Raw genomic sequence first — 13460 nt, 5'->3', positions numbered from 1 at the left:
TTTATCGGATTCTGTCTCATTTTAAAACTGAAGCTTTCAAGCCCGTGGTTTTGCCACGCCTATAAACTTTCCTTCTGAATATTGTAGTACCAATAGATGAAAGAAAACGCCAATTATGTTGCCTTTTGTGCGCAGTTTGACATTTGACGAATTTTCAAATTCACTGTCCAATTTCTGCGACGGAAGACCTTGTAATGAACTTCTTAGATACCCCAGGGCCTGTAACCTGCTGGCTAAACATTTTGACGTGTACGGGATCGCTCCTGATCTAGAGACTTGAAGTTCAAGGTGATCTCACGTATGATGTGGCCCCTGTGAATCCAAGGCGTGGAATGAACACATGCCAAAAGGGTCCTTTCCCTTTCTGCCTTGTCCTTGTTCTGAGGTCATTAGATTTAACTACAGATATCAACACTGTGTTCCAGATGTGTATTCCATATCAACACCGGCGGAAAACACTAGATCATAGATGCCCGTTAATTTATTTCCGCCGAACAATCAGGTGTGCTGGCTTTTCCCTGAAAGTCGGAAACAGATCGGTGTATTAAAGTACAAGTGGTAAGAAACGGTAGATAATTACAGAATACGCCCTACTTACAGATTGTGTTCATAAGGTGTACACTCACACTAAAGGGGTCAATAAGGTGTAATAAGAAAGAATGCCACCTCAAAGGTACGACAATATCAGTGTTTTGCAACCTATGCTTTCTTTTTCAATGTAACCTCTCAGATATGACTGTTCACGGGCAAGAAAAAATAGCGAGTCGGAATGAGGCATTTCATTATGATGTAAATGTTTGTCTCATAGTTATACCTGTTATAACGTTGAAGAGACTTTCTGTTACGAAGTTCCATCATCGCTGCTACTGTCTGTGCATGGTTCTATAAATTTTTGCGACATTTTGTCGGTGATGGCTAAGTTGCAGTTGGATTTCATATATAGTATTACTAAAAGTTACACGGCGGTAGTGAAAGGGACATGAAAATGACGAATCGTTTAAAAAATCAAAACTTAAAAAGTACTGTAAACCTACATAATACTAGGTATACCTTGATTAGTCATGTGCTTCAGCTAGCTACGCCTCTTCGTTTTTGAACGATGTTTTTGATTATTTTGATACTTTCTATGAATGGAGCAGGATTCATACAATTTTATTCGATAAGCCCTATCAACTTTTTGATCCTACACAGAGGATCTTCATCAGGATCTAAAAATAGATAAAATCCAGTTGAATGACCATAAATACTGGAATGACCATAAAAATGGGGGAACTAAAATAAGGTGAGAAATAAAGAGAACAAAGAAACGATCATTGTAGAACTTCGAAAATATAATAAAACAATTCCAAAAGCTACTAAAATTGTGACAGACAAAAAAGTAATATGATGTATCCCAAATAAAAAGCTAAGAGAAAAAAAAATCGGGAAAACTTACAGATAAACACTTTTCAAAATGTACTGGCTGACAGAAGTGGAACGAATAAAAGAAACCAAGTGTACTCCTTCACTTAGTAATGTTATGTTTCCCCTAGGTATTTTGATACTTAGCGCTTAGCTGCAACTAAAATGTAAATTGAGTAAGCTTGTTTCAAAAACATTTACCTTGTCCAAATAAGCCATTGTCAAAATTACCGTATTGCGAATGTCTCGCCCCGGAACAGAAAAAATTAAGCTCAAGAAAAGTTTAATCCATTCTCTTTCGTAATCGATAATAAAAAAAAAGTGTTGCCTTGCAAATTTGGTTTGCGGAAACAAATTACCTGACATTTACAGAGAAAATTTAAATTCCAGATGGTCGCTGTTCTAAGTGTAATGCTATCGGGGGAAAATAAAATTTGGCAATTTACAAAAATAAGATGTCCAGTGGAAGCTCCGGTGTTCTTCACACGTTTGAAACAATCAGTACACCAGCTAATTATTTAAAAATTTTGAGCATTTTAACAAATTCATTTTAAATTCCAGAAGCATATGTAAAAGTTTGAGTCCCAATTTAACTATGTTACCGAAGCGCATCTTCCATCCAAATAAGGTTCATTTCTCTGGACAATGCAACATTCTCTATATGAATGCATTTGTCCTGGCAGAGTGTGCGTGCTGTTCTGGCTTTAGTTTCATTTTACATTTTATGTCTTTTTTTGTTTATTTCAAACAAGAAAACATGTTTCAGCCATGTTTTAGTCACTCTATCGAAGTTTTCGTAAACATCTTCCCCCGAAGCAAACAAACAAACAAGACAACATCAGAGACTAATTTAATTCTCTGTACACATAACGCCCCGGGCGTAGAGCTTGGCCTTGTGGGGTGTCGTCCCCATTCAATTGAATGCATAAGACCACGCACAGTCACCTCTGTTCTAAAATTCATCTTCTTAGCATATGTACACACGTATGTAATTGTATACGTCCGACTTCCAGTTGTCTCAATTGCAATGACTGTGTCAATTATTTTCGACGTTGTATAATTCAGAGTGAGCCAAGACACATATAGAGCCCATCGCATAAGTAGCCTACACGTGTTGGGTTTTTATTTGTTTGTTTTGTTGTTGTTTGATTGTTGGGGGATGTTAGCACAAACCTCGGGCACTTCAAACAATATTAGATATAATGCAGAGTCATGGTACAGTACTGTAATCAGAATGGGTTTTAGCGAAGTGGGATGGGCCAGTATACTTATTTTTTTATGGGCCATGATTGGGGAAGCCCTACATACCCAGCATGCACAGCGTGCAAGTGAGGTCAGTTGAAATTTGATTGGCTGTAAACGCGAAGGCCATGCCCCTCGTTCAATTACAGTCATAAATTGTCTCTGTTTTGCACCAATATTATTGAAATTGATATGTAAAGGTTGATATAATTTATATTGATATGACGTTCGATCTTCATTTGAAAGGGTTGACATTCAAGCTGTAATCGATATTGCGTTTACTGCCGTATTCTTTTATTACTTTGGTACGAGGCTATACAGTGTTACATGTATGACGACGTGACACTTCGAATCGTCCATTTCATCACTGACTTCAAAGGCAAGCAGCGCAGCGCAGCCAAGCTGATACTAGAGAACCCGGAAGCGTACTTTTGTATATTGTACATTGTAGGCAATCACGATGAATAACCAAGTGACAACAGGTAGGTCGTGTGCTTCTCAGATATTTTAGCCGTTATGCGAACCCATATGATGTGCAGTCCAACGCCATGAAGAAAAGTCACGTTTTTACACACGTTTCAGATTTACAGTTACACAACTACGACACAATGCAGTCCGGTTACCACCTTACATCACAGACCAATGTTTCGTAGCCTTTTTTTGTGTCCAGTGAAGCAGAATCCCATGATGAATTTAGGTAGAGACAGGAAATTATTTATTATTATTTTCTGTCCTCCCCGCCACCTGCACTTAGCTCCATGGTGTAAGCATTTGTCATAATAAATGTTTGCCGCAGCAGTACAGTGTCAGTAGCTCGAAGTTTTGCCCGAGGTTGTAGGTCGGACGACCATCAACCTCAGGCAAAACCTTGAGCTACTGTACTGCGCCTAATGAAATGTTGGCCTGATGTGAAAGATGATGTTGAATTAATCGCAAGATGTCCATTATAGGATTTGTATGATGTTGAAGCCGATGGTTGCCCGGTTCTCAATGCAACCAACTTGACATGTGGTGTACCAATGTCTAAATTTCCAACAGTCATGTAAAGTAAAGACATGAGTAAAGTCATGTAAAGACTACCTATTCTGTTCTATTCTGTTTGGACTTATGCTTAAACTCTAGACGCCACAGTTGATATGCTGACAAGCATATCCCGCACTGAAGATAGATAGTGATGTTCCAGTCACGCCTCTTGAAAAAGCTTAGGCTCTTGATTTTAATAGTACCAAATGTGTTCAGAAGCTGTTGTGATCAGTAGCCATACCCGCCTCCCCTTACAAATAAATGTGATCTGTGTGGGAATTTATGCCATATGCAACAGAAAACAATTCAGAGAGGCTCAGGTATGGCTTGAATTCACAGAAACTTCAGGTCCATCGTGAAGCATTTATTCCTCCCATTGCAGGCTTGTAATCTCGACAGTTCCATGAAAGTGTGTAAAGTAGTTTGATGAACTAACTCATTGTTTGTGTTGGTTGTAGGAGGTACAAATCAGTTTTCTTGCTGTCAGGTTTGTTTTCTGTTTATGTGTCCTGTGGATCTATAAAAATTACTTTTCCCATCTTTCAGTTTCATTGGTGGAGAGGTCCGGCAAATCTGGAGAATACACTTTAGTGGATCCGTCAGCCTCTGGAAAAGTCCATGATCCTATGGACCTCGTGGAAATTGCTCGGCAAGTACAAAAGGTAGGTAGAGGTCTCCTGTATGCACCATGATGTTCAAAATTTTTTCAAATTCAGTGGCAAGTTATTAGTGAGAGGTGACCTCAGGAGGGGTGTTCATGGAAGGTTTACCTTTCATGAATAGGAAAATACTGGATAGGTATAATATAAAGAGCCAGCCAAAATTAACCTGTTCACTACCATGGTTTATCCTAACCCATTGTTATAAATGGTGAATGTGGGCCCGATTACAGAAAGGTGGGGAGAGCAGGTTAATGAACAATTCATCAATTTGTCCTGTGTGCAGTTTGAAATTAAAAAAATATGTGTATTTGTGTGTGTGTGGGGGGAAGGGGTGAATGCGAAGTTCATCTATACAGACAATATATAAGATCTATTGATCAAACTCAGTGATGAATCTGTTCAATAGTCACTTCAGCTGTAAAGTAAAGTAAAATAAAGTAAAAGAGCTTTCTGCCAGTATACCACAAGACTGCAACCTTCTGAAACAAATTGACTGTACATATATCTCTCCAGGCTGATGAATTCACTCGTGCCAATGCCTGCAACAAGCTGATGACCATCGCGGAACAGATTCGACACCTCCAGGAACAAGCCAAGAAAGTCCTGAAGGAGGCCAAACGAGATGCTGACCTCCACCATGCAGCCTGCAACATCAAAAAACGACCTGGTCAGATGTACTACCTGTACAGGAGAGAGTCTGGACAACAGTACTTCTCAATTTTGTCACCCCAGGCAAGTGAAAGTCTCTTTTGAAATGACCAAGTTATGGTCTTACTGGCTCTTTGTATGTCTTCAGAATATTTATAAAAGAGCATTAAATTTGTTTCTACACTTGATTCATGTGTCAATGCAGTGAGACTATAACTGCAAATTTCAGAATTTCACAGGTGCACCAGAAAAATTCAACATTTAATGCCCAAATCCATAATCTGAATGTAAAATGTGTTCTGATAAATAATGAACAATGGTTCTGCACAAAGAGTTTGGTTTGAATTGAAGCAAATGTTTCAAGTTATTTCAGATCATTTGTCAGGAGAACAGTGGTTTTTGCTAAAATGGCAGTTACACATTGTTGCACTTATATGACGCATATTGTTATGTAAATTTATGTAAGTCTTTTTATCAGAATGCATGAAAAAGAGCATGTGTGTCACTAGTACTTCATGGTTGTGTGAGACTGCATGTGTCCGCTTTATATGTGTATCCCTTTCACCACCATGGTTTTGTCCAAATCCATTGTTATCTGTGCTGATTGTGGACCAGTTAAACAGGGTATTGGGGGTGAGCAAATTGAAAATTTTTACATCCTGATGACCACTCATATGCTGATCTTTTGCAAGAGATGCAGGGGGAATTGTAGTTTGTTAGTTGCAAGAGATACTCGCACAAATAGGAAATTTGTTTTCTTGCTATCAAAGAGACCGTGAAGTGAGATCTCATATCACACAGTTCTTACCCAAGATGTATTTACAAAAGCTCTCTGACAATTCTTGATTTCTCATCAAATGTTATACATATATTTACTCTTTCCAGGAATGGGGAAGTTCATTGCCGCATGAGTACCTGGGTGCCTACAAATTGGAATACGACATGTCGTGGACGCCACTGAAGGATGTTGAGAAACGTGGCCAAGAGATCGCCTTGATTGACAAGCTGCTTAGCTCACAGACGGCCATTACATATCCGTCAGAACCGAACTTTGAACCCCTAGTGCCTGAGGATGACATGCCAGAGTCAAGCAGTGATGATTGAAAATGTGGAATATTCTTCTAGATTTTATTGCTTCCAGTTGAATCATGGACAAAATTACCTTTCCTCATTGCTTCAAAGGAAGAAGAACAGTGTGTTGATCTAAATCAAATTTGTACATTAGGGTGCTCAACTCCGATGACAATATCAGGGTTAAAGATATACAATAAGGCTTACATAACTGAAATAATGATATTGTTGTATTTACAGTTTGTGCATCAATTTGCATATGGGATGTCACATGTATTTACATGTGTCTTTTTATAAGAGGCCAAGACAATGTATATGATGATTGAGTAACTGGTCAAAAGTGTTGTGTTATGAAACACTTTGGTTGTTTACATAAGTCTTTTGAACTAATATTATTTTTGTTTCTTTGTCAAATTTTTCGCATCCTTTTCATCTGTTCATATCCAACTTTGCTTCAGTTTGTTATGGTTGAAGCCACAGGTGTGAACTATGCTGTGACGGCAGCCAATTTAAAGTTTCTGATTTAAATGTAGTTGCAAAGAGAATACTATAAACCAAATGGTAACTGTACTTTGGCTTGACACATTGTATTCTGGAGAGCATATCATTGTTTTCAGCAAGGGAAATTGGAATATTAGGGTGAAACATCGGTGTTCGTTTAATTATTTTGCTTTTTGTGTTAAACTTTTCCTCTGAAAGAATGGATATCAGATTTCTAATATCTGTTCCAAAAACCCTGCTGTTGTGCATGCTGTATCTGACATGCAGAAAATTCAGACTCTGAATCAGATGTAATCAGAGTGAATGTGTTCTTCAAGCAGTAAATATGATAGTGTCACAGAGAACCACTGTATGTCAGCAACAAATTGTGGAGGCATCAAGGGTGTACAGTTGGTTTTTTATTCAAGAAAGGTATGTTGTACGTCCTGTGGTTAAAGACACTATGACCATGTAGACTTCGAGGGATTCATCTAGGTTCAAGAAATGGTTTCATACAGCCCAGCCACAATGTCATTGCCCTGTATGTTCAGACTTGGCCCAACTCATACCATAGTGAAGAGCAGGCACAACATGCAACTGAGATGTTTTAAGTAAAAAGGACAATTGTTTGAAATGTTTCATCCCAGGGCATACAAGTAGATTTGATGTGTCATATTGATGATATCATTCAAATGTAAGATTATTCTCCCATTTTGATGGTTTTATGAAAAAAAATTTTTTTTGAGGCTGGTGTGTAAATAGGAGAGTTAAGAATTAAAAATTGTTCAACGTGACTACCAGTGGGATTTTAAAGCTCTGTAAATACACAAATTTTAGAGTAATATGAAGTTGGAAAATAGTCTGATTCAACTTAACAAGTTTCCTATCAAGCCAGTGTGGTTCAGATATGTTTTTGTCATAATGTAACCTATGCTGCCATACAGGGTAAACTGATTTATACAATGAACAGCCACTCTAGATTAGTAAAATATTTTATTGTATCATGCTGGTAGTGGTAAATTATAGTCTTCCGACTGGTAGTCGACAATATTCATTCCAAAGGAATGACACTTTATTTGATATGAAAAGGGTAGGTGGAGAAGTCACTATAGGCATGGTTTTAATGAAATGTACATTGTACATGCTGCACATTTGTATCATAATTGATGTGAATAAAAAAGTTCTTGCTGAAAATGCAGACAAATATTTATTTTGGCATATTAATGAAAGAAAAATTATGTCATTTGTGATCAGCGCTATAGACGATCACCAAGTGAATAAGTAAGTAAGAAAGTGCGTGAGTGAGTGTGTGAGTAAAAAGTAAGTAATCAGGTAATGTTCATGTACCCAAGAACTACATGTATACATGTCAATCAAGACAAGAAGATAGGAAAAAGAGCCATATGGCGAATCTGAAATACCTGACAGCTAGTCTAGCCTAAACTCCAACAGGCCTGGAACTCCACCGTGATAAAATATGGGGAAAATCGAAGAAAACAGAGAACTCGCCCAAAAAATAATTGTGAATTTTCAAGTTCTATGAATGCGAGTTGCCAATTTCAAACATTCCTTTGCCATACCCCGCACTAAAAATATCTAATTCCTTTACAGAAGATAGAGATGGGTCAATAAATGAAATCGAAGGAAACAGTTTTACCCTACAGTAATTTGATGAAAACGGTAAATTATTTTCTCGAGCGAATTTGTCAGATAATTACAATTGAGTCTAACTTCAACAGTATATCCATAGTCGTCCACTGGCACCTGAGCACTGTTGCTTTGCACATAGCGCCCTCAACGTTATGTGGTTGCACAACAACTCGACGATGCTGACACGCTGAAGTTGGACTCAGTTTCGGATTTGGTTTCGGGTTCGAGTAACTGAGAATAGTCTTATATTTCCAGCTTATGTTACTATATTACTTTTTCGAAAGAAATAATAACTACTGATACACAAGGAGAGATTTTAACTGATCACCTTACTACTCATGTAGCATGTATTTCATGACATGAATATTTCACACATAAGCATAATTTATACAGTGAAAGAAAACAAACCACTTTCGGCAGTAGAGCAAAAAATGTAGTGCATGACTACACAAGACAAAATTGCTAGGAAATTAGTCAAAACTTACAACTTGTGAAAAAACAGTATTCTCTGCACATATACATCGTGACCGTAACAGAAACAAGCATTTACCATTACCATTTACTTGAATGCATAACACACGATGGCTAACATTTTGTTAATTGTAATCTTTATTTTCTCTCTCATATGATTAAGTTTTTGAAAATTGCGGGAATTCTAAAATGACGTTAAAGCCTTTGAATTTACATGCCACTCTCGACACTCATGGCAGTGTTATACACTTTTTCAGTCTCTAATGGGTCTTATTCAAAGAAAACTTGGAAAACTAAGGATATTTTGAGATTGATTTATTAAACATTTGCAGCTATTGGGGCTTTAAACTGTATAAAATATGACTATGTGCGAAACATTTATGTGATGAAATACATGCTACATGTGCAGTAAGGTGATCTGGTTAAAATATCTCCTTGTGTATCAGTAGTTATCATATCCTTCGAAAAAATAATAATATATTAAAGCTGGAAATATCAAACTGTTCTCAGTTATTCGAATCCGAAACCTAATCCGTAACCGCATCCGAAACCGAATCCGAAACTGAGTCCAACTTTAGCATCGTCTTGGTAGCAAATGAAATGATTAAAGTCAGTAATAGTCTTTGTATAAGTAGCATTCTTAAGTTATTTAATCACATTTTAGAAAGCGGCAATTTTCCAGCAGTTTGGAAATCCACTTTATTAGTTCCACTTCACAAGTCAGGGGATAAGTGTGATCCGAACAATTATAGAGCAATTGCTCTTTCAAGTTGTTTCTCAAAACTTTTTACATCAGTGATGAATAGGAGGCTTATTAAGTATCTTGAGGATAATAATCTTTTTTCTAACTTCCAGTTTGGTTTTCGAAAAAACAGACGTACATCAGACTGTGTTTTTCTGTTAAAGACTGCTATTGATAAGATGTTCTCCATGAAAAGATTGAAAAATTCATCAAACAATCTTTATGTGGCATTTGTAGACTTTAGAAAAGCATTTGATAGTGTTTGGAGAAAAGGCCTCTTTTTAAAAATGCAGAGGTTGGGTATATCTGGTAGCTTTTACAATGTTGTTAAGTCTATGTATGATGATACTCAGTACAAATGAAACTGTCCAGTGGTATTTCAGATGGGTTTATTTCCTCATGTGGCGTGAAACAAGGTTGCAATATGTCACCAACATTATTTAATATTTTCTTAAATGATCTTCCACACGAGTTTGGTGGTATTTCTGATTCTCCTATCGAAATTGGAGATCAGAAGTTAATTGTATATTATATGCAGATGATTTGATACTTATGTCAAAATCAGCTGATGGTTTACAAAATTGTTTAGATAAGTTGCATGCTTACAGTAAAATATGGGGCCTTTCAATCAATATCAATAAGACAAAAACAATGATATTTAATAGAGGTAACCGTTTCATAAAGAACCGGCAATTTTTTATTGAGAAAAGTGTGATTGAAGCAGTGAATCAGTACACACATGTTGGTGTTGTTTTTACACCTAATGGAAAGTTCAAACAAAATATGATTAATCTTAAAAATAAGGCTATGAAAGCTTTATTCAGCATTAAAAAGTCTATATTGTGTGAAAAAATGCTGAATCCAAAGCTGTGTTTAAAACTTTTTGATTGTTTGATTGTCCCAATTCTTTCATATTGTTCTGAAATATGGGGGACAGAAATTACAAGTGTTGATAACTGCCTTGAAAGTCTTTGTATATCATATCTCAGGTTTATTTTAGGAGTAAGTAAACGCACCCCTTTTGAGGGTATTAGATCTGAGCTAGGTAGATTTCCTTGTAAAATTAAGCTCAATATGTCTGTAATAAGATATTGGTGTAGATTAAATAATTTACCAGGAGACCATATTTTGAAAAATGCACTTAGAGAAAATGTACAAATCAATTCTCCATGGGCAAAATTTGTTCATCACGTTTTGGGAAGTTACAATCACAGTCGTGTTTTCAGTGAATTTAGAGTAAATTCTTATTCTCAGTTATGTAAAAAGTTAAAACATGAGTATGAAAATCAATACTTAGAAACTTGGAAGAGAACGCCTTTCAATGATTCAAGGAAGAATGGAAGTGGTAACAAACTGCGCACTTATAGAATCTTCAAGACCAAGTTTGGTTTTGAAAAATATTTATGAGATATTTCAGATTTCAGGTTACGTAGAAGTTTAACAAAATATAGACTGAGTGATCATAATTTGCGTGTTGAAATTGGTAGGAAATGTAAACCTCATTTACCTTTAAATGAAAGAATTTGCTTGAGATGTGATAGTAATGTAATAGATGATGAGTTTCACTTTTTATTCACATGCAAGTGTCATATTTCTGAGAGATTGATTTTGTGCCAGAAAAGCGGAACAGATTTTTCTATCACTATGAGTGTCGAAGAAAAAGTAGAAGAGATGAAAAAGATTATGGAACAGAATTTTCTAAACCTTGCTATATTTATAAGGAATTCTGGTGTTTGGTGACCCCTCCAGTAGCTACCTACAGTTAGCTGTTTACAGTCAGAGTTATAAATTGTACTTCAATTCAATTTACTTGGATTTTAATATCCATTTGATGGTGTTCAGTTTTGGACATGTTGTTCTTTCATCTGAAATGTACCATACCACACTCTCTGTCAGTGTGTGTTGAGTAATAAAAGATTGATTGATTGATTGATTGAAGGCCAGTTCTCGCTTGCACACGGCGTGCACGTGAAAAGCAGCTATTCAGTGATTTTACAAATAAGTGGTCATACATCTTCGACAATGTTTTAACGAACCTTTAAAAGGTTTAAATAGCAGAAGTTTAACATGACGGAAGCGAGGGGAATAATGATCAGTGACGGCGTACTAGATGGGAATCTCGCGTACAGGGAGTACATGTGTATTGGTCCATTCAGCTTTGCAGGTATGGTCATTGTGATGTGACTCTGGGTATGATCGTAACCGAATCTGACAAATACCGTTAATGAGAAACTGTGCCTATGGCAGTAGTGTCATGGATGCTATTTTTAATTCCGAGGATGATTAAAATTAGGGTGCACTGCTTGGATTGGTGTACATGTATATTTACACAGTTTAGTAAATCACAGGCATTCGACTCAATGCAAGCAAATTTCCGTCACTGATTGATTATTCTTACTGGTTGCTTCACTCACGGTCCGGTGGAGGGACTGTGCTTCACTGCAGTGACGGTTTGTTTGCACTTAGTTCAATGCCTGTGTAGTAAATTATGATGGTGCCTGATTTGCTTGCTCTGCTGCGCACCTAACATCCTGTATATTTTTTTCAGAATGTTCTGCAATTTGTCAAACTGCAAGAAAGTGTGGCCAGATGGATATGCTAGTGAAATCATTTGAAATTCAATTGAAAAAACCGTATCAGCAATATCAAGATGATTCATTATCAAAGAAAGGTAAAGTTACTTTTGCACCTATAAGAGCAAGGGTGAGCTTTTGGCAAAGCAAAAAAATTTGACCAGAAGCTCTGCACTTATGCGTCTGTCAAGCAAGTGTGAGAGGATAGCAAACTTTGCAGTTATTTGTTACTCAACTTGTATCACAAATAGGGTGACCGGACGAATATTAAAACTGAAATTTTTTGGCAAAATCTTGATGACACCTGTTGAAAGTGTTGGTACAAAGTCCAAATCTGAAAAAATAATTTGGCTAATTAGCATGATCACAATTTGGCAGCCTCTGGAAAATCAAAGTCAGAGTTCGCGTTTACGCAAAAATCATGCGTATTTACGCATTGAAATTGACCCTGTACGCATTTTTTCCATTGTTATGCGTTTTCTATATGCAAAGGATAACAGTAAAATGTTCCCCACGACTGAGCTTAGGCGACAACCAGACGATAAGAGTGCCCGCTTGACATTAAATTTGTTGCATCACATTTCTGTCAATCACTCATTTTGTGTGGAAAGTTTCGGATTCTCTGGGCGTGGTCTGAAAAATCGGCATCGTAGTTCAAAGGCACGTTATCATGTCAGCTGTGCCTGTAAATTACGTTGCTAATTTTCAAGCGAGCGATAGTTTCTGAAACTTTTGACACAAAGTGAGTGATTGACAGAAATGTTGCAACAAATTAAATGCCAACTGTGCACTCTCATCGCGTCTTTCTGTCCCCAAATTTGATCAAAGCACACATGCAGCATGGCGTTGAAGCAGACAACTCTCAGATTTTCTTTCAACTTTGCTCTACGAGTCCGTGAAAAAAATGATTCAGAGGGTCATTCGAAAGACACTACCGGGCAACCCAACATGGAGAACACGGAGAAGCGCAGTGAAGTTGAACCCATGTCGGAATCCATGACATATTGTCCCGATACAACAACAGGGGATCAGTGCCACAGTGAAGCCGTGAGCCGTGATGATGATGCACCGGTTACCAAAAAATACCCTGTGCTGTTACGTTTCAGCATGTTTGAAACAATGCCCAGTTGTTCAAGTTGTTCGTTAAACTGTTTTCATGAAAATAATCTTACATCGTACAATCCGAATATGTAGTGTAGGTTTATTGCACGGCACATTGTATTTTGTAGTCAGTTTTTTTTTCCATCAATCGAGTGCGGAAGTGAAATTACGCACTCAAATACAGCCTATACGCAATTTTAGCAGACTAATGCGTATGCCGTACGTGAGGAGCAAAAAGTCACCGCGAACACTGAAAGTTTCCAAATTCTTTCCCTGAGAATATTGTAATGGGGAATAATGAGACAGTGTGACCAAAAATCAGATCAAATATTGTTAAAATGGCTCAAAGATGACTAACTGTACAATAATGAGTCCAGTGAAAGGTGCATTGATAGT

The 13460-nt window shown here is 37.1% G+C and overlaps 1 protein-coding gene across 1 annotated transcript; it reads left to right on the top strand.

Moving 5' to 3' along the window:
* The first annotated feature begins 2957 nt into the window (after positions 1 to 2957).
* LOC139137157 (uncharacterized protein C1orf50 homolog) lies at positions 2958 to 7737 on the top strand. The gene is made up of 4 exons (XM_070705132.1): positions 2958 to 3125; positions 4213 to 4328; positions 4842 to 5060; positions 5862 to 7737. The coding sequence occupies exons 1-4, from the start codon at positions 3104 to 3106 to the stop codon at positions 6078 to 6080; spliced, it is 576 nt and encodes a 191-aa protein (XP_070561233.1). The 5' UTR covers positions 2958 to 3103; the 3' UTR covers positions 6081 to 7737.
* The last annotated feature ends 5723 nt before the right edge of the window (positions 7738 to 13460 follow it).

The sequence above is a fragment of the Ptychodera flava genome, chromosome 7 (assembly GCF_041260155.1).
Source record: "Ptychodera flava strain L36383 chromosome 7, AS_Pfla_20210202, whole genome shotgun sequence".
Classification (NCBI taxonomy): domain Eukaryota; kingdom Metazoa; phylum Hemichordata; class Enteropneusta; family Ptychoderidae; genus Ptychodera; species Ptychodera flava.
Note: the sequence above shows the minus strand (reverse complement) of the source record. Positions and strands in the feature narration are given on the sequence as shown.

Excerpts from the sequence above, each read along its gene's own strand:
- LOC139137157 (XM_070705132.1), top strand. The coding sequence starts at position 3,104 with ATGAATAACCAAGTGACAACAG. Across the intron at positions 4,329-4,841 it reads TTGCTCGGCAAGTACAAAAG|GCTGATGAATTCACTCGTGC; the intron begins GTAGGTAGAGGT and ends ATATCTCTCCAG. Across the intron at positions 5,061-5,861 it reads TCTCAATTTTGTCACCCCAG|GAATGGGGAAGTTCATTGCC; the intron begins GCAAGTGAAAGT and ends TACTCTTTCCAG.